At 34.1% G+C, this 25,038-nt stretch overlaps 1 protein-coding gene across 1 annotated transcript in view; it reads right to left on the bottom strand.

The window, feature by feature from the left end:
• Positions 1–25,038, bottom strand: part of CCDC141 (coiled-coil domain containing 141) — a 68,441-nt gene that overhangs the window by 28,722 nt on the left and 14,681 nt on the right. Inside the window, 7 exon segments of the mRNA XM_032189598.1 lie at positions 2,188–2,307; positions 4,003–4,144; positions 6,756–6,928; positions 9,940–10,134; positions 15,821–15,940; positions 23,109–23,362; positions 23,658–23,766. Coding sequence (XP_032045489.1) covers positions 2,188–2,307; positions 4,003–4,144; positions 6,756–6,928; positions 9,940–10,134; positions 15,821–15,940; positions 23,109–23,362; positions 23,658–23,766 — 1,113 coding nt within the window.

The following is a 25,038-nucleotide window of genomic DNA, read 5'->3' as shown; positions in this document are numbered from 1 at the left end:
ACACATTTGTAATTCTCAGTAGTATTACTTTATTCTGTATAATTCAATTACTTAGTTGAAGAGCTCATAACGTCCATTGTGTGCTGAAATACACCATTTCTTTCCTGTAACATTTTAAACCTAAAAACTATCCATTTAGTTATCAAAATAGCCATTTTAAATGGACAAAAAATAGGAATCTCCATATTCAGATCAAGTAAACCACTTCACAGTGCAAGAATATGGGAACACAGCCATCCAGAATTGATATGCTACCTTGAATAAATGGTACAGCCCAATCGTCTGAACTGATTCCTTACAGCTAAATGCCCCTTAGATGTTTCTCATACCTTTTTTTTTTTTTTTTTTTTTTCTTTCTCTAATCACACTCTAGAGTGTGACTCTGGGTCTTCAGAAGTCTACTGCTGTAATTGTTTCAAGGTCTGTCCCTGTAGCCCTTTGGTTTATTAATTGACTTCCACCCCTGATTTCACTGTTGAATCAATAATTGTTTCCTTGCTCCAGATTAGTCCTTACCTGCCAAGCTACATTTTCTTGCATGGGGCAAACCTGTTGAAATCAGATTGAGATCAAAAAGTAGGTCATATCTGTTACAGCATCAACTGCTCAAACCCGGAAGAAAGTCACAGTATGTGGTCATGCAGATACACTGGGAGTTACTAATATTTTCCACGGTTCAGCTGGGATTAGAGTTTTCAGCTGTTTTGTTTTAACTCATAGCTTCATTCAAAGAATGAAGGCTTCATTTTACTTGCAACTTTTTCCATTGCATCATACTAACCTAACCATACATAAAGCACATGTACATTTTCCCTTATTGAACATTACCTTGAAATCGTACACCAAAAGAGAACTTCTAGAAAACATTTGTTCTCAACTGCATATGAAGAACGTAAAGAAAGAATGACATCCAGCTTAGGCCAAAGTAAACAGGTTTCAGTCAAACATGAGAAAACTGGGAAACAGGAAATCACTTCGGAAACCAAGATATTCAATACCTATTTAAAATAGATTTTTACAGAATTATTACCTCATAAATTGTAAGACACTGTCTTGTAAGATCCTTTGACAATGGTGTCTCACCTCTTGATAATAAGAATCACTGCATATCTATAATGATTTGCTTATCTACTTCTATATATTTAACTCAAACCACTCAGCATATCTGTTTCTGTCACTCAGCCAAGTGCACAAACTCTAGCATATCACAATCCATAGAAGGAATAGGTAGGTGACAGGTTACTGCTGTCAAGGCAGATAGTACATTGCAAAAGAGATAATACCCTAGACTTACCTCCAAATAACAATTTGACAAAGACAGTAAAAACTATTATACCGTCATGTGCTACAAAAATGGGCTCTTGCTGATCTACTGCAAAGTTGCCTGAAACAAAAGACACCTCCATAGGAGTAATGTGTTTTTTAAGAGCTCCTAAAATATAGGATACAGCTAAAATACATACCGCAATGCTGTTCAGCTTAACCACAACAAAAGCAATTTTGTCAAGAGCACAGAGGGAATGAAAAGTGGAGTGGCTTTAACCCACTTCTAGATACTACAGCATTGCTAGAGGAACTGGAAAGGCCCTAGATGTGACCTGAAAACAACCTTATCTTTGTACAGAGCTGAGTACTGCAGTGCTTTCATGTAGTGCCTGCATTCCCTACATGACCAATGGATACATCAGATGGTAGCTTTACAGCCCTCTTTGCTGTTCTTCTACCTGGCAACTACTTTTTCAGGAGGAAAATCCCCCCCCCCCCCCTTTTTTTTTTCCTTATTCATCTCCTTTATTTGGCATAACAACCACAAGACAAAGGAATAGCTTACTGTGCCTCTATATACACGATATTTAAATTTTGTGCCTCAGGAGGGAGCAGGAATATACATCTGGAGTTGTTCTTTCAAGGGCTGACACTAGGATCTTGAGATAGTGACACTTGGATCCTATAAACATTAGAGTCTTGACGCAGAAACAAATAACACGAGATGAAGAGACAACATGGCCAAGGACTCACTTGCAACGTTATCTGTGTTTTTAAACAGAACTATAGACCTATTTGCTTTCCAAGAATATACAAGAAAACGTTCAGTCCCTCACCCTACTTAGAAGTACATACAGTATGCATTTGTCTTTAAGACTAATTAACATTATTGTGTTTTTTTTGTTTGTTTGTTTGTTTTACCTTTATTTGACTAGCCAGTTCCAGGTGTTCGTTCAAAATTCTTTCTGACTCAGACAAACAGGAATCAATCTCCAAAGCAACTGCAAGCTTCAGGGTGATTTTTTTAATCGATCGTGATACCTTTATTTGAAAGCATTATTTATGTAGTTAATTTAAACGAGTAGACAGTATAATAAATCATTTTGCAGAGAAAAAAAAAAGGAAGTAACACTTGGCTGTCACTGTTTAAAATATGTACTTTTTATAATCAGAGAAATTAAGAAATGAGAAGACCAAAGAATAAATTTCTACTATTGCACATTTAACAGGTACAGTCAGAAACTGAAGAAAAAACTCCTGTCTGCTCTCATTTTGCTGAAGTGCTTTTCCTTTATGCTAAGTACTCCATGCTTGTTATTTCAATAAGGCACAGCTGTATTAATATCTAGGTATGTTAATAATGGCATAAGTACTCTCGTGATGCTCCATTCTATGAAAAGACTACACATTCTTTTTTTCAGAAAGTTCATTTAAGGCTTCTCTGCCAAGATAGAAGACCTATTTTCATTTTTCAATACACATACACAATTCCACTTCATTGTCACTGTAAGATGTGACATGAAGTAAATCTCAGGGCAGCTGAATTTAGCACCATGTTCTTTGGGATACTTTGTATTAGCAGAAGATTAGAAATGCTTTGCTTGGTAGGAATATAACAATGAGCACTGTTCCTTGTAATGAAAGATCATGTATTATGACTTAAATCTCCAAAATGTTGTCTAATGGAAGACTGGGAATAAAGTTATTAGAACAAACTGTGCCGAATGAAACCATGTAAATATTAGGGTCTACCTTTTGAGTAAAAATTACCTTCATTATTGTAGCTTTAGCTTAAGAATGATGGTATGCTAGTGACATCATTGCTACAAAACCAAGAGGAGCTATCAGCAAATATACTTTCAACCAAACTCAACAATATTTGCATTGTATTCTAATATTATTAAGGCCTCTTCTGTTGAAAATGTGCTATGGGACCAATGTATTGCAAATTGCCTTCCCATTTGATTCAAAGTAGTTCATTATAAACATCATACAAATATGAAATATCAGATTACATTCTTAATTATTCAGTCATCAAATTTGAGTACTTTTTTTTTTTTTTCTACACTCTGGGATTTCCTTAGTATGAACTTTGTTAAAAGATTATAAGTTTTTTAATTTGTTTTTAATTCACATATGGAACCTTAATTAGGAGTCATGGGTCTACTTCATCTCTGACAAATTATTAAAAAGTCCACAGTATTACAGAACATTCAAACACTTTAGAAAAGCTGTGATTTCCTTAAAGCATATCTTATTGAATTAAAGGAATTATTTTAGTGAAGAGAATCCACTTTTCTTCAGCCTAACTGAAAAATTTACTGCAGTTCAGATACCATGCTTATTAACCCTCAATTTTGCCATAATCCTACTTTTATCTGCAGCACAATGAAACAGAAGACAGAAACAGTATAGCAAACCTATATGCAGGTCACAATACTAATTATTCACTTAATTTCCAAAAGAATAACTTATATAATAGCTCATTATCTAAGCAAAGCATTGCTTTATTAAAAGATGGTTGGTAAAATGTTCTCATGGAAACATTTCTCAGAACAGTTTTAGGTTCACTGGTTCTGATAACATTCAGCATTCTAACTAAAACTGTGTGCTCTCTAACAAACCAGTGTTATTTGTAATTTGTGTTATTTGAGTTAAGCTTAATATTCACATAGTTAAACTATGGATATGCAGTGCATTGCTAACATATTAACAAGAAGGCATGTTACAATGTACCATATTTAGATGATCTTCAAGTGAGGTACTCCATTGTTGTTTCTTCAAAGTAAGTTCTTTATAATCTGGACACTGCCTGAGTAATTGATCCACTTTTTTTTGAACATACTCTATGATTTTCTGAATTCCTGTTACCCAAGAGCTAAAATGGAAAAGTGCAACTATTAGCATTTCTCAGTTTTGCTCAGCAATCAGGCTTTTAATGACTTAAAAAACAAAACAACATTTATGATTATTTTTGTAAGTAATTTCACAAGAACTTTAAGCTGTGACACTTACAAGAAAAGTAATCAAGAAAAATATTAACCTGAATGCCAACAAAACTGACAACAAGTAGCACTCAGACATGACATTTCAAAAAAAATCATTTATTGCCAGTTGCGTAAATTAAATTCACTTGTCGTATATCCATATCCACTGAGAAATATTTAATTTTACAAATAGTACCGACGACCTTAGTTGATCTAAAGACTGAGACCACAAGCAGAATGGCCGTAAAAAGAGCAAAATTATACAACATAATTTCTACTTTAAAAAAGAATGTTTTCTTTGGACTTTCAAGTATTTCAGTGTCATTACATTAGGTAGACAACGAATGTCTCATACATTCTAAGTCAACATTTTTTTTAAGGATGATGTTTTAAAAGAAGAAAAGATGACAAAACAACTGCTTGTCTTGTAATTTGTAACATTTAATATCAGGAAGAATTCTGTCCTTTTCCGTTCCTCTTGCAATGTGAATATTTTCAGTGTTTTAGCTTACTTGATTCTTTTAGAATCATAGAATGGTTTGAGTTGCAAGGGACGTTGAAGATCATCTAATTCCAACTTTAGCATAGGGTTGTAATGTGCTTTAAGAAGATTTGAAAATAATACAGAAATAAAATCTTATGTCTTCATTTATACTGTGATTTGGCTTTACAATTATGCCACTGAAGTCAATGCACCATCCTTAAACACAGTCCAGCTACTATAAACATCTGTCCTATGGAATAACAGTGTTTTGTTTTCTTTTTTTGTAAAAGTAATTACAGTGAATAAAATAATTTTTTCAGATTCACCCATTTCTCTGCCTTCAAATGGCACCTGCCAATATTTGTCAGGATTTCCAGTCCCAGGGAAGTAGGAAAAGGGAAGTTTGTGAAGGCAGTTAAGGCTATCAGTGAACTGTACAATAAAGGGAACAGAACAGTATCAGGATTTAGTCTTCATAGGAGTCCTGTTTCCTGTACAAATCTTCCTCCTTTGGCCTTAACCGTTCATACAAATCTTGTTGTCCCATTGGGTTAATCACTGAGCTAAGTACTGGCCAGTATTAATGGACAGCATACTAGTTTATACATGACAAGGACAAAGGCCTCTGTTTTCCCTCTTTCAAAACATGAATGTTTCTGGGGGAAATTATTGTTCTGCAATATAAACACTTTAGCACATTTGCAGACAGAACTCATTGCTTCAGCCATAAAGCAATGAAGGCTTATGAGTTGGCTGGAAATATTTGGGATATCTCCAAAAGCTATGGATTGGGGAAAAAAAAAAAGAAAAAGAAAAAAAAAGAAAAAAAAAGAAAAAAAAAGAAACAACAACAAAAAAAGAAACCTTGTCTTCGTGTACAAAAAATTGACTGTGAATCAGGATCATTGTGGCATTGAAAAGTAGCATTGGGGAGAGCCTAGCCAGCAGGTCACTCCCTTCCATTAAGGGCTTAAGAAGCTGCATCTGGAGGCCAGTTTGAGTCCCCACAGTACAAGAAAGACATAGACAACCTGGAGTAGAACTGAGCTGAACTCAACAGAGGCCACCAAGATGGTTGAGGGTTGGAGCACATGATGTACATTGGCAAGCTGACAAAACTGTGTAGAGTAAAGACAAGAAGGTAGAGAGGTGATCTAAATGTTGTCTTCCATTATCTATGAGGAAGTGGAGTTACACAAAAGGCAGGATCAGAGTCTTTTCACAGGTGTACAGCAAAAGGTCAAGAAGCAATGCTCACAAATTACAGCAAGGAAAATTTTGGCTAGATAAAAGGAAAACACTTTTCATAAGGAAAAGGCATAAGCACTAAAACAGGATGCCCAAGAGGCTGTGAAGTCTGTCCTTGGAGATATTCAAACTCTGGCCCAGAGTAACCTGATCTAAGTTGAACGTTTTAAACAAAAAATTGCACTAAATGATCTCCAAAGTTCCTTGACAATATAAATTATTCCATGATTGTAATCCTTACCTATTGCCCATACCTAGGCATGTAAAGTGTTCCACATGAGGTCTAATGACAGCAAGGCAACATTGAAAAGTCATATTATGTTTGTTTTCTTACAACAGGACTTATATATATATATTTACATATATATATATATATAAATGTCTGCTTGCATCATAAAAATATTATATATATATTTATATAATATATATAAAGATATATATATATCTTTAGAAGCAGAAAAAAAGGTCTAAAAGGGCTGCAGGAAGAGTTTGCAGCTGTTTACATTTTCTTTTACATTTTTTTTCCCAAAGTGTTAACTAAACCACCATTTCTGAACCATGCCCTATTTGACACCACTCTTGAAAGTAGAATGTAGTGTTCCTAAACATTTTTGTTAAATAGACAGGTTTGTATAAATGCCAGCAGTGAGATATGAAAGGTAAGCATGGCTGAAATGGTCATTTAGAACCACACTTAGTTAACTAGTACAGTAGTAAAGCTACAAGTAGATATGGAGAAACACAACAAATATGAAAAATAGAGGGAATACCTGTGAGAATCTGCTTTATTAACTAAAGTTTGCCCTTTTTGCAAAGTACTTGCTGTACAGCTTTTAATTTCTTCCTTTAATTCCTCGTACTTCATTGCCAAGATAGGCAGACTTAAGCCTTCCGAATTAAGGATTCTAAAGTAATTCTCAATACCTTCAAGTGCATCAAGCGCCTGTAAAAAACAAAACAAAACAAACAAACAAAAAACTGTTGTCAATATTTCTATTTAAAATGCAAGCATAAATTCTTTTACATAAACTGATGGCCAATGGGCAATTAACATTGCCCATTTCTTCAGTTTCCCCATTTCTCAGAACAACAACATTTTAATTTAGGATCTGATACTGATTTTGCAGGTCACAGAAGAAAAGAGGTATAATTCAACAAAAGTTTATGCAAGTATGGGCATGCAAAATCATAATTACTCTGAATTTAAAACTATTCAATTTTCAGAAATAGTCAAACTAATTGGATACTGAAGCAGAACCAAAACAGCAACAGTAATACAATTGACAGTGTTAGCACTCTAAGGTTTGTTGAAGCACAACCAAGGAGCTTCACCATTATTATTTTAATGTTTTAAATATATCAAACAAATTCAACAAGTAAATTATAATTAAATCTATTTTTATTAAAAACATTCTTTGGTTTTGCAGACATGCACTTCTGTTTTCTTATACTTGTTCTCCATTTTTCTTTAACGCAAGAAGGTTCTCGTTCAAACAACAGAAGTGACAACTCCTGCCTTTTAATGCTGAATGAAGGCAACATTTAAATACTCCATTAGTAAAGTTAGTAAATAGTAATTTCAATAAAAATAGAAATGGTCAAATGCACACCGGAAATTATGAACATAAACACAATGCAAGTATTATGCTTTCCAGAGACCTGAAAAGTAGCATCAAAACAACTAATAATCTACTTTGTTCATTTGTTCATTAGATGTAAATAGTCCAAAGGTTCAGATGTGCCCTCAGAATAAATAGAAAATGTGTCTTTTCTGAATTATAGTGATTCAGTTTCAGTGCACCACAGGAGTAGCAGATCATGTTTTATTCACTCTTACACTTAACAGGAACAGCAGCATACTGAGCAGACACAAGAACTAGTCCTGTCTTCATCAAGTACATTCACAAAGCACAGCCCTGTATTATGAAAAGATGCTACCTTTGCTCTCAAAGCAACAGACCTATAATTCATATAGCTCATTGTTCAAATTAGAAGGGGATTCATTATCAAGGACAGTTTTTGCACTGTTTCCACCTAACCTTGTCTGTTTCTGTATTGTTAATGAGATCAAGAAAGATCAAGATCATTTACTGGAAGAAAAGATCTTTGTCACTTCAAGGGTCTACAAATAATTTCAATGCTAAGTGTTGTTTACATGTTGTTTAATAAAAAAAATACTGAAGGAATATATCATAGGTTAAAAGACACATGGTTAGAGCCCCACCTGGTGCTCAAAACAAAAACCAGTGCAAGCTGTTGGTTGTTTTTTTCAGCATGTATAATAGATATATCAAGTTTGTTGGAGCTATCCCTGGAAGTTATCTGCTTATAAAGTTTCATTAAGTGATCCACAAAGAACATGCCTTAAAAATTACAGAAGACCACTTGGTGTTTGGCCACCTTGAATTAGGAACTTTTCTAACTAGTTTTCTAACTAAAAAGTTTTGGAAAAACATTTGCATAGCTAATACTACTTGCTGTATGTGCCCATGAAGAACAGGTTTATTGTAAAACAGAAATAAAGAGCTTTCACATTTTAAGTCTGGTCATTAATTTTGAGGTCCTGCTTTGCAGTTGAAAATTTTCAAATGTAGCAATAGATTTTCAAGGCTCTGAAGGACTTAAAAAATCAATTGGACTATGGGATATCTTCAGATAGCAGATTCTAAGCACCTAGTATCTCCAAAAAGGGTACAAGTCCTTGTTTCGTGTAACTTCAGTGTAATATGCACATGGTCCAGCACTGCTGGCTAAACACCTCATGTCTCAAAGGCTTAATGCCCCAAATCAAGGCAACAAAATCAACAAACTGTTTTTAAAAAGAGAGGTCACCAATCTGATAGAGGGTTCCTTGCTTAATCCTTCTACTCTAAATCAGAGTTCATTTAACAAATTGTTGCATATTAATACTAGAAAATAGTTTTGTCGTATATTTGGCAGACATGTTGCACCATCCTCCCCTCCCCAGCATTTTAAATGCTAGAACACCACTGGTGTTCTAACAGTTTGGGGTGAAACTGGAAGTTATCAAGACTTCTCAAGTAGTACTTGAAAGGGGAAAAATTGTCTTATTCAACTTTATTTTCACCTCTGATGAGTTTCTAGACGACAGTACAAGCTAGTGTCAAACTAGCATTTAAAGAGAATTTTGATTTTTATTGTATAAGCACACATCCACTAGAAACTGGATTACAACCATTTTCCTTATACCAAGAGCAACTGGTCAGTGGAGGGGGGGTGAGAGAGCGGCTGTGGTGGAGCTTGGCTGCCCACCTGAGTAAAACCACCACAAACCTGAATCACTGTTTGCAGATGAGGACATCTTTGATGGAAATTACTACCTACACATTATCTTGCTGACCTCAGCGTCAAGCAAGGACCCCAAGTGTGGGCCTTGTCTCATCATTAGCACTGTGATTATGGGAGTTCTGTGTCTTAACTGACTGCTTTTTTATTATGTCATGTATAGAGCATGTACTGTATGGTATGCCCTATATGAGGAATTGTATATTGTTCTTGATTTTCCTCATGTCTGATTATACATTAGCCCCTGTGGAGACCACTGCAAGTAAATATATACCATTTCTGGTATCCAAACTAGCCTGTAATAGTTTGAGTATTATAGAACAGCTTCTGTCTCTTCATACAGCTTAACGATATCATAGCAGAGACAATGACCTTTAAATTCAGATTTTCCCAAACTATGTTTCCCAAATACTTTTTTTGGGAAACTGAGTGTTCTTCTCAATATATATATATTTTTAATGCTTTTTAAAAATACATAGCCATTTTGGATAGAAGTTTCAGAAAAGAGATCATATTAAAGGGTAATCAGATTAGCAATTCTCTATTCAAAATTGTTTAGAAAACTGTTTGCATAATCCCACACCTATCATCCCACAAATGTACACTAATGTTATGATCACATTATTACAAGCTTGGCTTTTTACCAACCTTGCCAGCAGCATTAAAAAAGTTATTGGCCTCTTGTAGCAGGGCTTTCCTTTCTTCCATATGGCAGCACACTTCTTCTTGCAACAGACAGATTTTCTGATTTGTGAGGTTTAGATGTTCTTTTTCTGTATAGTCCTCCGAAAGCAAAATCTTAAGTGCTTCAGCCTCTAATTGTTCCACAGTGGAGTTCCATTCCTGATAGGAAAAATTCCGTTTTAATCAACTACCAGGAGGAAAACAATATACCTACACAAAGATCTTATTAATACTTGAAAACATACATTTTGTTTACAAGCCTGAAATTTATCACTGTTTGAAGCTATTTCTTTTAGGATGAATTCTCAGCAAATTATGTCTTCTTTGTAACAGCTGTCAGTGGTGGCATCCTACATTCCTTTACAAAGTTTCACAGGCAAGATGGCCTGGACAACATAAAAACAAACAAAAAAAAACTTTAATGACAAACATCCCCTTAAAACCAACTGTTCATCGAAGAACAAAGTAAAATATTGCCTGGGTAACAGCTGCTTCCATTAAGACAATGTTTGCTGAGAACTGTCTGGTAATCAATTAAATCAGATGACTACCCTTTACAGTGAATTGTGGTATCACCCCTGAAACTATCAGTTGTACATTTGCCCTGATTTCCTGATGGACAAAATACAAGTCCATTCAAAGCCTTACCTGATCTTGAACCTTCCTAGTGGCAGTGACAGACAGAAGGAAAGGTACTTTAGAAAGGAAGACCATAATTTGGAATTCAAGCCACAGAATCAAAAGCATTACTGACACTTAATTGAGGTAGGTCCTTTAAAACCGAGGTGGTTTAAAATGGATTCAGTTGAATCATTACAAGTTTACACACACTTTGTATACATTGCACCAGTTGGAAGCATCTAATCAGAACTGATTGTTTATGTTGACTCCTACTTCTTTTTTCAACTACTCACACTGAACTGACTTGTGTTTCTAGTGTGCTGACCCTAGATCCCTAAAATTTAGGGGTTAAGCCTTCATGCACCAAACTTTTTATTTTTTTCCTAAACCTATGGTAAATACTATTACAGTATTCATTCCCATTATCTTTTTTAGGTTATGACTTAACCATATAGACATATCAGACTAGGTAGCTCAAGTGGAAAAGAGTTTTACTTTAAGAGTAATTTCACCTTTTCCTGTCTTACAACTACTGCTTTGGTTTTTAGTCATTTGATTTTGCTGCATTTTTATAGAGAAAATGATAAATTACCGCAACAGTTGCATTATGTACTTTGACCCTGCTGTGTTTGTCAGCACTTTTAATTGGTGTCTTATCATGCTATTCAAAACAAAAGGAGCATCTGCTATTCTGCAATTTCCCATGCCTTAGGTAGCATCTTTTTTCCACATTTTCTGGTAATGAATTAAATGTATTTTGAAATAAGACAAACTTTAAAACATTCATTTAGCATTTCCTTCCACAGAATTGTATCAAATGTCTGGTAACTCAGACAGAAAAAATCTAAAAGATATGAGAGCATTTTTTCCATGCAAACTCTCTAAGGTGGGCACAAAGAAATTGCACTTTTTTCCAAGAAAACCCTCTAATTCTATATAAGTATTCCTTAAGAACCTGAACCAAACACCTCTATTTTCCTAGAGAAATAAAGAGAGATTAATCGGGGACACAATGAAAGCAAATTATTATTGTTATTTTTGAAATATTTTCATTTTGTCTGTTACTGACAAACAGCTGTAGCAAACTCCTTTTTTTTTTTTTTTTTAATATTAATTTGAAACAAAAAATAATGACCACTTATGAATTCTGGATGCAAAAATTTTCAGTCTGCACTTCTAATCAAGTGAAATCATACACTATTCCTTAATGCACAACTCCCCTTTCACAAAATTCTTTGTCTCTCTGCTCTAAGTAATGTTGAGCAAGAATAAGGCTTTTGAGGTTAATTATAGTCTAATGTGCTATTTTTATTCCTGTTTACCTTAAGTGTCTATGTTGGAAATAGCACAGGATCTCTCTCCATACACACAACTTTAATTGACCTAGTTATGAGCAAATCATGCTAAATTGGACCCCTGACATACAGCTGTATCAGCACCACAATATCAGCACCACATTCCAGCACATGTGACTGGAACGAGTGGTACCAAATGTATTCTGAGGTCATATTAGAAAAAGCTTTGTTTACATTAAAACATAATGAGAATTAGAAAACATTACAGTTGGAAGCTTTTAACTGGGATGAATAGACTGAAAAAAGGCCAGGAAAGTGCAGTTGGATATGTGCATCCTCATTTCTTATACTATTCATATCATAATTAATAATATTTTATGCAAGAATGAAAAGGGCGTATTTTAATGCAACAAAAAGGGCAATTTTCTAGAGTTAGCTTAGAAGCAGATAAAGAAAAAGAGAAAAAAGTTCTGAATTGTTTCAGTGTATTGCAATGTGTAAATCATCATTACAGCAGGCAAGACTAATTGTAAGAAATTGACTCAACTTGTAGAGTTGCAAGAGGATTTCACTGTAAAAACATTCACAAATCCATTGGGTATATATTACCCAATAGCAGTTTTCAAATAATCTTGAAGCAAAGGTTAAACTGTCTCTTTAATACTCAGCCAAACTTCTTTCATAACCTTTCTCACACACATATTAAAAACAAAATAAAACAACATAATTTATTGCAATAATTTATAGTGTTTTTTTTTGTTGTTTTTTTTTTTTTTTTTAAAAGAAGTATGGAAATGACAACCTTTCACACTCTTAAAATATTTTGATCTCTCTAAAAGCTATTTCATCACCACTCAAAACCAGTTCAACTTTCTATAAAATAGCTGGAGAATTTCTAGTATTTCCAGCTTTCTATTTGCAAGGAAAGATTTCTACACATAAAAAGCCTATACTTCCTGTCAATAAGGACATACAAACTCAGCAGAAAAATCTTTGTTCTTTCTGTACTTCATCATCCAACATGTTAAATTTGTAACAGTCTGCTTGTCAGCGCTAAAATATTTGTTACTCATTTCCCCTGTAAAGAACACAAAGGCTACTATTACTTTGACTTTTTTTTTTTTTTTGACAAGAAACGTGCGTGAATTCCTCTGACCTACTGAGGCGGCAAAGCACTATATGTGCCTATATTCAATGTGTCTCCTTAGCTTATATCACTATTCCCTTTTTTTCCTCACAGTAGTAAGCCTTTTAAACATTTTGTTTCACTAGTCCATCTGAGAAAAAACAAAAAAAAAGAGCTCTTCCGCTCTTCCTAGGTTATTTGATTGATCAGGTATTTTTCAAGAGGGTTATAACTGATGGATGAAATGTCAAAAAACATAGTTCATAACAGTGATGGCGATACTGAATTTTGCCATTAAGAACTATTCTGAAACATTGGTTTCAGGATAGAGCATGTTAATACCTATGATGGCTATGACAGACTCGATAACCATGCAGATACAGGAAAGAATTGCTCTCCAAATAATCTTTATTAAAAGGGGGACTGATTCTAGCACTCTTTACTCCTTTATCTCTAAAGCTATTTGGCCACAAAGCACTGCTAGTGGTTCTTTCCTACCATGTCAAGCAACCCACAGAGCTGTGACAGAAAGTTGTTAATTAGTGCCAGCATAGTCCCACTGAAATATGAATTCCAGGCATGAACTCAGAAAGAACTAGAATCACTCTTCCTTCAATCTGTCTCTCCTCTATTCTCAAATCTTACTTGGTGTGGGAGTGTATTGGGGGCCTATTTAATGTTTGTGAGGGTGGCATTGTATTGTTTTGTTTTTCCTCCTTTTATGAATCATTGTTTTTGCTCTTGATTATTGCACAAGATAGCGCTAATGTTCAATGGTTTCACCTCTCAACAAGGTAAAGAGAAGATACCAACTTAAGAATGTAATAAACCATTCTCCTATCTTCTGTCAGCCCAGTCACACAAATAAAGGTCTAAATCCTTTCTAGTCTTGCCTCTGAGCAATTTAAACAAATCATGTGCCCTGACAATCTTAATGCAAAAATACATGCAAGTAAACGAAAGCGTATTTTCTGTTTTAAACTGTTCACAACACAGTTTCAATTCTTTCCATTATCTTACTCCCTATGGGAACACTTAACACTTGTCTATATGACAGCAACTTTTCACCACACTCTCAAAACTACAGTATACATATGAAATGTTACTTGAAAAGATGCATTTATACCACTGTAAGACCTAATACAGAAATCTGAAAATTTATTTTATCAGTCCTTATTATTTCTGATAGAATGTTATTAGAAATCGTAGTGGCCATTCAGACAGTATGGGAAAGACACTAATCAACATTATTGCAGTAGGGTAAATAAAATATTTTAAAGCTACTAATTGCTTTTTGGAAACATTCACAGTTTATGGAATCAGGGAATTAGCCATAAATTACAACAGACATCAGCTATGCTCTAAGCAATCACCAAGCCACAGAAAGCATGTAATTAATTAATTGGCCAAGTATTGTGTAAGGTCCTCCTCAGAGTTATGCCTGCAAATAAACTGAGAAGTTCTTCACAACTGTTTTCATATTTGCTCACATGAACTGATAAAACAGTTAGCTGTTTGATCTAATAAAACTTCTGAAGGCTTCTGGAAACTACATTTCACTCAGAAATTAATGTAGAATATTAACAATTTACTTCTTAATTAGCTTATAAGATGCTAAAGGGATTCCTGAAGGGAGGGCAATTCTAACTGTAGTTTTTGTGTTACCAGAAAAATCTGATATTGTGTTTTTGCTATTACTTAAGAAATTGCTTTCAATATATATACAGCAAAAGTTGTCTGCTTTTACCTTGACAAGATGTTGAAGAATCAGAGGTAATAAAATTACGCAGTAAAATTGTAGAAGAGGAATTTTAAAGCACTAATTCAGTTCATTATCTTAATAGTTTTATAAAGAAACTTTTAGTTTCTGCTCCTAGATTTTCCAAACAACATGGAATCGTACCATACTTATGTAATTTTTTGTGTGCTTTTTATTTTTTCTCCTGCTTTGCTTGTGCAAGCATTACAGCAGAATTTAGTTTTTCAAACACAAACTTCTCTAAATTAAGAAAATCTGTTTTCTGACATGCTGTATTTGTTCCTATAGGAATAGTCTTTGGATGAAAACAGGCTGTGTGGTCACATGAGTTCTCCAAACACAACTGTTAGAAATGATATCATGATGATTTATCTTGACCCAGCAACAGCACCTACCTGATGAGAACACAATTGAGCACCTAAAGAAATGTTCTAAATTATATGCAATTTACATTAAACAAATATTTTTTTGATATCAACATTTTCTTAGATACCATCTTGCTTTTATGAGCCATGGTAAAAGATTTATTCTCTAGAAAACTGCTACTCACATTGAAAATAAAATTGCAATTACTTTTGCACCTAATAAATAAATTGATATGCACCTGTTTCAATCACATATGCAGTTCAGTAAGAATGGATTATGGTAGTAGTGGCAGGCTTTTTATGTTCTATCAAAATTTTAATTTTGATACATTTTATTAAATTGTTTTTCTTTAGTATTTGCAATGTTGTTTAATACATAAACTACCAATCTAGAAAATTGCCACTACATTGAAAAACAAATTAAACAGCATAAAGGATTACTTTTCCTTTGCCTTGTAAATAGCTTTTAAAGTTTTAAACATGAAAAATACCGTCAAACATGAAAGTTTTTGTTAAAAGAAGTAAAATGAAAAAAAAAACCAAAAACACACTAATTCAGACAAATATATACCACACATACACATACCGAGTGTATTAAACTCATATATTAAACTCATAAGTTCATATTTTGATATTTATTTTTAAAGCTACTTCACTATTCAGTTATCATATTTCTTACTTTCACTTTGACTTCCATTTCTTTATGCTCTTGAAGTAATTCTTCATTTTCCAATAAAGACGAGCCTAGGTTTTGCTTGTGTACATAATCTCTGATGTTCTTCTTGTACCAAGATGTTACCTACATAAATAATATGAAGAATTCTCAGTCGATGAAAACTTGAAAAATACCTGTCCATTCTTTGAATATGTACAAGATGGTTTCATCTAAAAAAGCAGCCCTAATTTTCATTCTTTTTTCATTCCTAATGTTGATACTTTTATTCAAATGTTTGCATTAGTACTAATATTAGTACTAATATTAGTACTATATTAGTACTATTAGTTAATAAATACAGAATAAAAGGATTGTGATCAAAATAAACACATACTGGAATATATATATAACAAGACAGCTTTAATAGCTTTCAAAATGAAAAAAAACCTACATCTCACAGATGTGGACTTTAGCAAATGTCTATATGTCACTTTCATTAGTCAAACTGTTGTAAACTGCACAGAATGACTTACATTTATTTCTACTTGATTAATTTTATGTACCTCTCACTTTCATTGTAAACTGCACATGGCAGGAATTCCTGAGTGGAGCTTTGTATTTTAAAATAGTAGTATCAAGTAGACTTCTTTCAACCTTTTCAAAGTCTGGAAAATCACCACCATAATTAAATAATTAATAGCATACTCAGAATTACTTTGTACTGCAGGTACTACGTATTTTTAAAGCACGCTCCAGATTTTTTTCCTAACTGTTCATGTAGAAGCTATTTTAAATAAATAGAAAGGATTCTAAGAGTGAAAAAACCTTAAAACTGAAAATGCTTCCAACACATCTAAAAAATAAAAAACAAAAAACTGAGCAAATTATCAAATTACTCAACAGAGCCTGGAAGGTAAACAATTTATGTTGCTGCTAAGCCTTCAATTTCTTGAGCATATCCTCCAGATGTGTATTTACTGACTTTTTTTTTTTTTTTTTTTTTTCTGGAAACAATTTTTCACAGAACAGGGGGAGAAAACAGGATAAAAAAGCTCTTCAATCGAAATAAAGGTATCAACTTACCTGTTACCATCACTGGCAAAACAGATTCAACATCAGGAAAATTCATTTAATTTGTTGCCAGTTGCAGATTTAGATGGTGGATTTGGATTTCTCCAGGCTCAACCTCACTCCTTCAGTCCCAATTCTTCTACATCTCTACCCTCACAAAGCAGCACAGGGGGGCCAGGGCGTTACAGTCCGTACATAACAGCTTTTCTGTGCTGCAGCTTCCTCCTCACACTTTTATCCTCCTCCAGCATGGGATCTCCAGGGGCTGCAGTTCCTGTCAGGATACCCTGCTCCAAAATGGGCTCTCTGTGGCTACACTTCTGTCAGGGATCACTCAATTGACACACCTTCTCCACAGTTTGGGTAGCTACTCCTAGATTGCTTCTCTCCATGGGCTGCAGGTGTCCTTCTGAGACACCTGCGGGACCACCTCCTTCTTCTCCTCCTCCTCCTTCTTCACTGACCTTGGTATTCACAGGGCTGTTCCTCACAGGTTTTTGCCCCACCCTCACTCTTCACCCTGCTGGTGCAGCCCTTTTTCCTTTCTCAACTGTGCTTTCACTGAGGCACCAACAGCTTCACTAAAGGAGAGCTCAGCCAAGTTCTGCCACGGCACCCTTGGAACTTGCTGAAAGTGGCTGTGTCTGGCACAGAGCCACCCCGGCTCTCCCCACAGTGGCTGCCCTGCAGCCACTGGCTTCCAGACTCAGTACACTTGTGAAACTGGGGGTATTTTAAGGAGGGGAATTCTTACACGTGTTAATTCAAAGCTTATACACACATATACTGTCCCATGCCATGCTGAAGCTCTTGTACAGTCAGACACTGTGTGAGACTGATAATACACTAGTGAACGGAAATTAAGTAACACACTTTTCTTTCTAAAAATTATTCACATCAGGAAAAACTTTGTTTTTCACTCCCTTTCTTCCAGTATGTATTAAAGCACACATGTATACACAACATAAATTAAGTCTGACACCTTAATTCAGGAAGTTTGAACTTGAGCAGCTTGTAAAATATATTCTGACATAGTAATGCTGAACTGCAAGCATCATGTTTTCTTGTGGATGAGCTATTCTCAAATTAATTTCTCTACTATATTCACAATTAATTGACTACTGTTAAATACCTTTTTTTTTTTTAAATGTATTTTTTACTTGCAGTGCCAGTTGTGTGCATTTCTCTACCAACAGGTGATTTTCCCTAGCTATGAATTTATCTGTGTTTTCATATTGCTTTTATCTATTAGTGTATTTGAGTGGCTGATGCTTGAGTTACTACTTTGAGTTTCAAATAATACTTTTCTCATCAGGATCTGAAGACATTGTCAATACAATGTGCAATACAGTACAGATCCAGGGGACATTTAAGTCCCTCTCTTCAGAACTACACTACCTAAACCCTTCCCTAATCTTTAATGCATTCATCTTCACAATATTGCTAGTGAAACATCGTTGTTTAATTTCATATATTAACTTCATAACAAATTAGGGCAGAAATGAACCACAGACATTTTAAAAGAAAAATGCAGCACTTCAATTTAAAATTATCAAGTACAGACTTACAAAGAAGAGAAGTAATAAAATGTAATGTGAGGAGATTGGCAGGGAGGAAATATCACTACTGCAGCATCCAAGAACTTGTAACGCCAAATTTGAGGAGGATGAGGAAACAACACCAAAAAACAACCAACCAACCACCCACCCACCACTACTAAATGTGATGTATACCAGTCAAGAAAAGCATTTCAAGTCCATATATATTGCAACAGTCCTTCTCATTTGTGAAGTTTCTTATTTGTGTACACAGAAGCATTGTGTGCTTTTTCTTTGTCCTTTTTTTTTTTTAAAGGACTTTCTGTTTAGACAATATTCCCAAATGCAGAAAATACTTAGAATATTAACTCATAAGAGTAATAATTTCAGTTTTGAAGGGAATGTTTGCAACTGTGAAATATTAAGACCAAATAACCCATGTAGGTGCATGATACTTTATTAGGAATGCCTATATTCTCTGGAAAGATTATGTCTCACCAACAAGGGGATTCATTTGGTAGGATGCCAGAAATTCATTTTGTTTAAAGGTGTTGGTTTTTTTTGGTTCTTTGTAGAATGAAAGTCTAGGAACCATATGAAGTTGGCACACATATATAAAAATAGTAAGAGGAACTAAATTACCACTTTAAGAAAAAACAGCACTGGGGATCAGACATTTGGAAATACAAGAGGGGAGAAGTCTTGACCATAACAAAGGCAATGGAAAAACTACAGCTAAATTCACTGGTGCCATGATTTCACCACTAGCAGCTAGCAGAGAAGTAGCCTTAATTTGAATTGACTATAGAATTTGGAATAACGTAACTATATTCAGGTCTACATGACAGCACTCATTGTAAAATGTAATTTTTGATATTTATGAAAAAAGGCTTTTGCAGAATGTGCTGGAATCATATGTGAACTCTAAAGTTCACAGATGAACTTCATACAACATCTTAATGATTCAAATAGTTCTAAACATTAAAAGACAATGGTTATATTTGCCTCCAAATTGTCCAAGCTAAACTTGATGCTTTCATTCTAGCTATTGAAGCACCACAATGCTGGGCACAGCTATCAGAAAAAATCAGCAAAGAGCACACCGCCAGCAGATGTAGGCCATGTTTAGATGATTCTCTACAGCAGTGTTGGTGCATTAAATACTGCTGCAGATTTCTTCTCATGTATGTGCACGTTCACGTATGTATTTCCAGATCATATTTACTAGATGTTAGAATGCAAATATCAATTTTTCATAATGGAAATTTGGTTTCAAGTAAAGAAACGGCAGAACCTTTCTATATCCTGACATATATAAATACTTGTAGTCAAGATCATAAACCTATTTATTATGCAAAGATTAAAAGGGAAGAATACCCTGAATAATTCACCAAGATAAAGATACCTTACTTTTTTTTTTTTTTTTTTTTTTTTTTTTTTTTTAGTCAAACTGCATTTAATGAAAAGAAAATAAAAAAGAAGTTGTGACTTACACCAAGATAGTTTGTTTCCTATATATCTGTCTGGACAGTCAATACGGGTGTACTAAACTGTACTCTGAATTTTACTCAGCTCTTATGTCTGCCCTTGATGCTACCAAGGACCAGAAATAATTTTAACTGTCTCATATATGCATGACTGAAAGAAAAAAAAATACATTCATAAATCTACTTCCAAAGATAATTAATTATGCACAAAATAGTCTAATCTGCCTTTGATTTTCATTAATGAGATTATCAGAAAATAGTATGCTGACACTTCCAAAAAGAAAGGTTAGACACCCTTCTCTAAAGGTATAATAAGTACACTTACACATATGAAAATACTGATAAAGAAACATGTTGCAATCATCTTATCATCACATTCCAATTAGAGATCAAAGGAAGGTGCTGCATTTTTAAACTTTAAACTTAAACTTTACAGCTTTTTTTAAAGAAAACAAACAAACAAACAAACAAACAACAACAACAACGAAAAACCATCTGCATTAGTAATTGTGCATAGCAAAACAGAGGAGCAAAAACCCACTCGTATCCTGCACAGCAGAGCTCATCTCCAGTACACCACTTCCTCTGTATCCCCTGAACTCTCATTAACATCAGTGGGAGTTCAATATGCTCTTCTTACATATGTAGCAACATTTGACATCAGTCGGAGTTCAGTCCTGTACAGAGACTAAAATATTAGATTTCAGATCTGCTGAGAGGCTTTGAGAATTGAATTTGTCAGCACAGAAATATATGCATAATGTCTTAGAGACCAGAGGGAGACATTTTACATAAAGTCTCTAAAAGTTAATTTTCCAGTGTTTGTATTTAAATATGAATATATTACTTGTAAATGATGCAGACATTATACCAGGCTTGATTGTTAATGAATCATGATTGAATGGCTAAGCACAAGTATATTCTAAAAAGCATGATTCTAAAAACTATTTCAATTTGTCACTCCTTGTGTATACCAGCTTCAAACTGGATGCAGGTATGAGCTAACAGGTAGTTAAATACTAGCCCCTCTTTCCAGATAACCAGAAAACTTGCCAGTACATAACTGTTTTTATTCTTACTCTTTGTGATACAAGCACCTACCTGAAAGGAAAAGGAAGCATACACACATAACTCACTGCACAGCATTTTCAATTATCCTTAAATTAGGGTCAGTCTGGTTGCTCCCAAATACCTATCTGGTTATCTACCTGCTGTTTGGTTACTCCCAAGTATTTAGCCCTTGCACAATGAGGACAGATAGAAATCTTTGGCAAAATTTATGAAGTTGTGTGGCCTTTACCATCTCAGGTAATGTGAATTGTTTTTGAGAAGTGTGCTTGAGTCAAAAAAAAAAAACACAAACACATATTTCTCTCTTACTCTTCAATAGCAAAAATGCTTCCATTTGAGCGTTCCTCTATATTTGAATACTATGTGACAACACAGGGATTATGAAGTAATTGTAGTTATATCTAATACTTTTTAATCAAAGGATTTTTTTTTAATCCTAGATGAAAAACAACACAGTTCCAATCTACTGAGTTAGACTGATACTGACAGTTCAATTCTTGCTGTTTTAAATTTATTAGAATTCACTAAACTTAAGATCTTTCTTTTATGCGATAGCTATGTGGTAATACTGGAAAAAAAAAAAAGTGCCGTGAAAAACAGTAACAGCAATATGCATCTCTAAGCAGGCACTAGATATTTTTTTAATGATTTGTGTAGAAATTGATAAAGCCTCCTATACTGTCATTCATTTTTCATTATTTCCATGTAAGCATATAATATTAAGGGCTTTTTTTTCAGCTATTTTATAATTAGATATTGAGATTAGGGCATTTGCATAGAGACCACACTATTTTTATCTGTTCTATCTAATCATTAAATAATTCTTGCTCTGTTTCTTGCAGCTACTGCTATTGAGTGCTCCAGAAATAAGGCTGTCAGTTTGCTTGCGTACCTTAACAATTATGTTGTCTCTATGCAAAACTGCAAGTAGTTTTTTTTTGTTGAGTAAGGTGCTTCTCAGTTTAAGCAACCTCACATGCAGAGCAGGTGCCTACAGAATGAATTATGGTTCATAGATTGGCATTTTCCACTGATAGAATGGGGAACTATTTTGGAGGCAAGGAATGAATACAGAGGCATTACAATCAGAACTGTACTGTTTGTGGTCCATACAAAATTTTAACCTATTAACAAAACACTTAAAATAACTCAGCTTTAATCTTATTAGACTTCGGCAGTTAAATTTGCATATGTTCCCCCTTCTCAGAGCACGCTTTCTATCCAAAGACATGGCGGCAGAGCAGGACTCTCCCTGTATCTTTTCTCTGGTGAAGTCTGTGGTGTCTCTCCATAAAAATGACACACAAGAGTCTGCTGTTGCAGAAGTTCATCAAATAATGCACACCACAAACAGAGAAAAGTTATCTGATCTGAACACTGGGAGATGAAGAGTGAAAAGGAAAAGGGCAGTAGGACTGGAGAGAGGAAAAGAAAGAGTAAGATTCAGATATACCTAGGCTTTGAAAGGAAGGTACAAAAGCAAGATGTATTTGAGAGATTCAATAAGAGATGGGAGCTAAGCTGGGAGAAAGAAGAAAAAGAGATTGCAGGCATGTAAAACCTTTAAACTATACAGAAACCTTACAATACAGAACAATACAGAAAAGACTTCTGATTTGACTCCAAGAACACAATAATCAGTCAGACTTTTAGTCACATGAATTTGCTAACTACGCTATATCTTCTCTTTAACTGACTGGTCCAAAAACAGCCTTCTGCAGCTATCATTGCTATTATCAGTTGCTGTTATAGCTCATTTAGTTAGAGAGTGTTCTGGGAATCCGATTTGAAGGGAATCTGGTTTGGTTTGAAGCACCACATTTGATAATTTAGAGAAGGATATATTTTTCAGAAATAATACAGAAGAAACTTACACTATGTAAATATTGCTTTGAAGGCATTAAACATATTAAAATAAATTATGAGGATGTTATATATAAAGTCAAATATTCAAGTTAGGATCTCACAGAAAAAAAAAAAAAAAAAAAAAAAAAAGAGCCAGGGATGTTACCCTAATAAATATACTTAAGCTCCTTTTCTACAATACTTTACTGTGAAACAGTCCTTGATTTTTTTTATTGTTTTATTTTATTTTATTTATTTATTTTTTTTTAAACTGTGGCTTTCCTTACTATTATGTCTTACCTTGTTCTCTTGTTGATGCCACAAAAAAATTTGCAGAACCTGCTCCAGTCCTTGACGCTGATGTTTAAGAAATCTGTCCAGTTGCCGCCGCCTGTCTTGTAGCAGTTCAAGGAGACTGTCAATTTTCAAGCAGCTGCTATGGGCTCCCTGAATTAGCTCAGGATTTGCATTTGGCCCTTCACATTTGAATCCTTCTATAAATTCAGTTAGTTCTTGGCTTTTGTTTAGAAGTGTAAGCGACTTTTCCAAGAGCTCTGTAAGAAAAGAATTTCACAAGGAAAAAATAATAATTTGTAAATCTAATACCATTTTTCAAATGTTACTCAAATATTTTTAAAATGGCATACCTATTAACATACACAAGCATAATACATTTTCATTTAACACAAGAAAAAACTGCTAGAGAGTTAAATTCTTTCAACAGCATATTAGAAAAAAAATATCATATTTGTTCTGAGATATTTTTCAAAAAATTACTCAGGGGAAAACAAAAACTATCCAAGGAGTCAGCACACACTCACACCGCCAGGAGCAGAATATCGTTTGTACCTTTTGTGTGTTGCTCTTGTTGCAGAAGGAGTTCTTTCAAAGTGTCAATATTGTCAAATTCTCGAGCATTTTTTAAGAAATCTTCAACTTGGTCAATTTTAACAGCAAACTGCATTAGGAAAACAAAGGGTGGGAGGAAATGCAATATAACTGTATTTTACAGAACTCAATCCTCATTTTCGTATTATAGGGCAAAATCATTAGAATTTGTAAGTTCTTGAAAAAAAGCATTCTTAATGACTGATAGATATAGTTTTTCAGTGCATCTTCTTTTGAGGTTTGCATTGACTAAGAGGACCCAAAATTCAGTTGTAACACTCTGAAACTACAGTTTCAGTTGATGTCAATCATCTTTTTAATATAGACTTCAAACACACTGCAAAGATAGTCTTAACGGAAATATCTGATAATTTTAAAACTTTCAGTAAAATCTCATTTAACAGGAATTAAACATTTAACTTAGATCTCCTTCCCAGAAATTATTTCCCATGTTACCCAGAAATTATTTCCCACGTTAATATGTTGATGGAAAGAAACATTTGAGGGAAACATCAGACAGATACAATCTTCAAAGCAATATTTTAAAGGTAGTAATAAGTAGAAAATTTAAGCTATATTATGGTAAACATATTAATTGCCTGTATTGGGAAGCAGCATCTCTGTAATGAAGCCTAAAGTTAGGTTACTCCTTACAAATCATTCTGCCATAGGTTTCATATTTTAAATATTTTAACATGCTATGTTTCTTGGAGCAGGTCTGGTAATCTGCTAAGGTTGTTAAAAATAGGATTGAAATTCTTCAACTTGCACCTTTGTAGGCACAACTCAAAGTGTGTAGGCACAACTCCAAGTATGAGTACCTCAGAGCCTAGGCACATATAATGTATCTTAGTTAACCTTTATAATTCTATTGCTTCATTTCAAGAATGAAGAAACCAATAGAGTTCATATTTGCATTTCACTGTAATAAAAGATGTTGAAACCTATGATGAAATTAAGGAAGATGAACACCTGTCTGCTTATTCTCCCTTTTCTATTTTTCCAGATTTCCTTCCCTTTTGCTCTAAAAGAAACGTATTATTTATCAACATTTGGGATTTGATTTCTGATTTTCGTTAAAGAGAATTCTTGAGGTAATGTTTGTGTTCTATCACAATAAAACAAAGATTTCCATAATCACTGGTTGTCATATAAAGAAAAGACTTTCCCTAAGAAGTTTCAGTTATTCCTATTTAAATAAATATTGTGTTTTGTTGTTTATTATTTAATTTCCATCTGTACATAACAGATATGATTTGTGCTACGATTCAGCTGCTGCCCTGTGCTTTAATGATATAAGCCTGTTGCTTGAACAATTCAACTACCCCTTAAAGGATTTAAT

The sequence above is a fragment of the Aythya fuligula genome, chromosome 6 (assembly GCF_009819795.1).
Source record: "Aythya fuligula isolate bAytFul2 chromosome 6, bAytFul2.pri, whole genome shotgun sequence".
Lineage (NCBI taxonomy): Eukaryota > Metazoa > Chordata > Aves > Anseriformes > Anatidae > Aythya > Aythya fuligula.
Note: the sequence above shows the minus strand (reverse complement) of the source record. Positions and strands in the feature narration are given on the sequence as shown.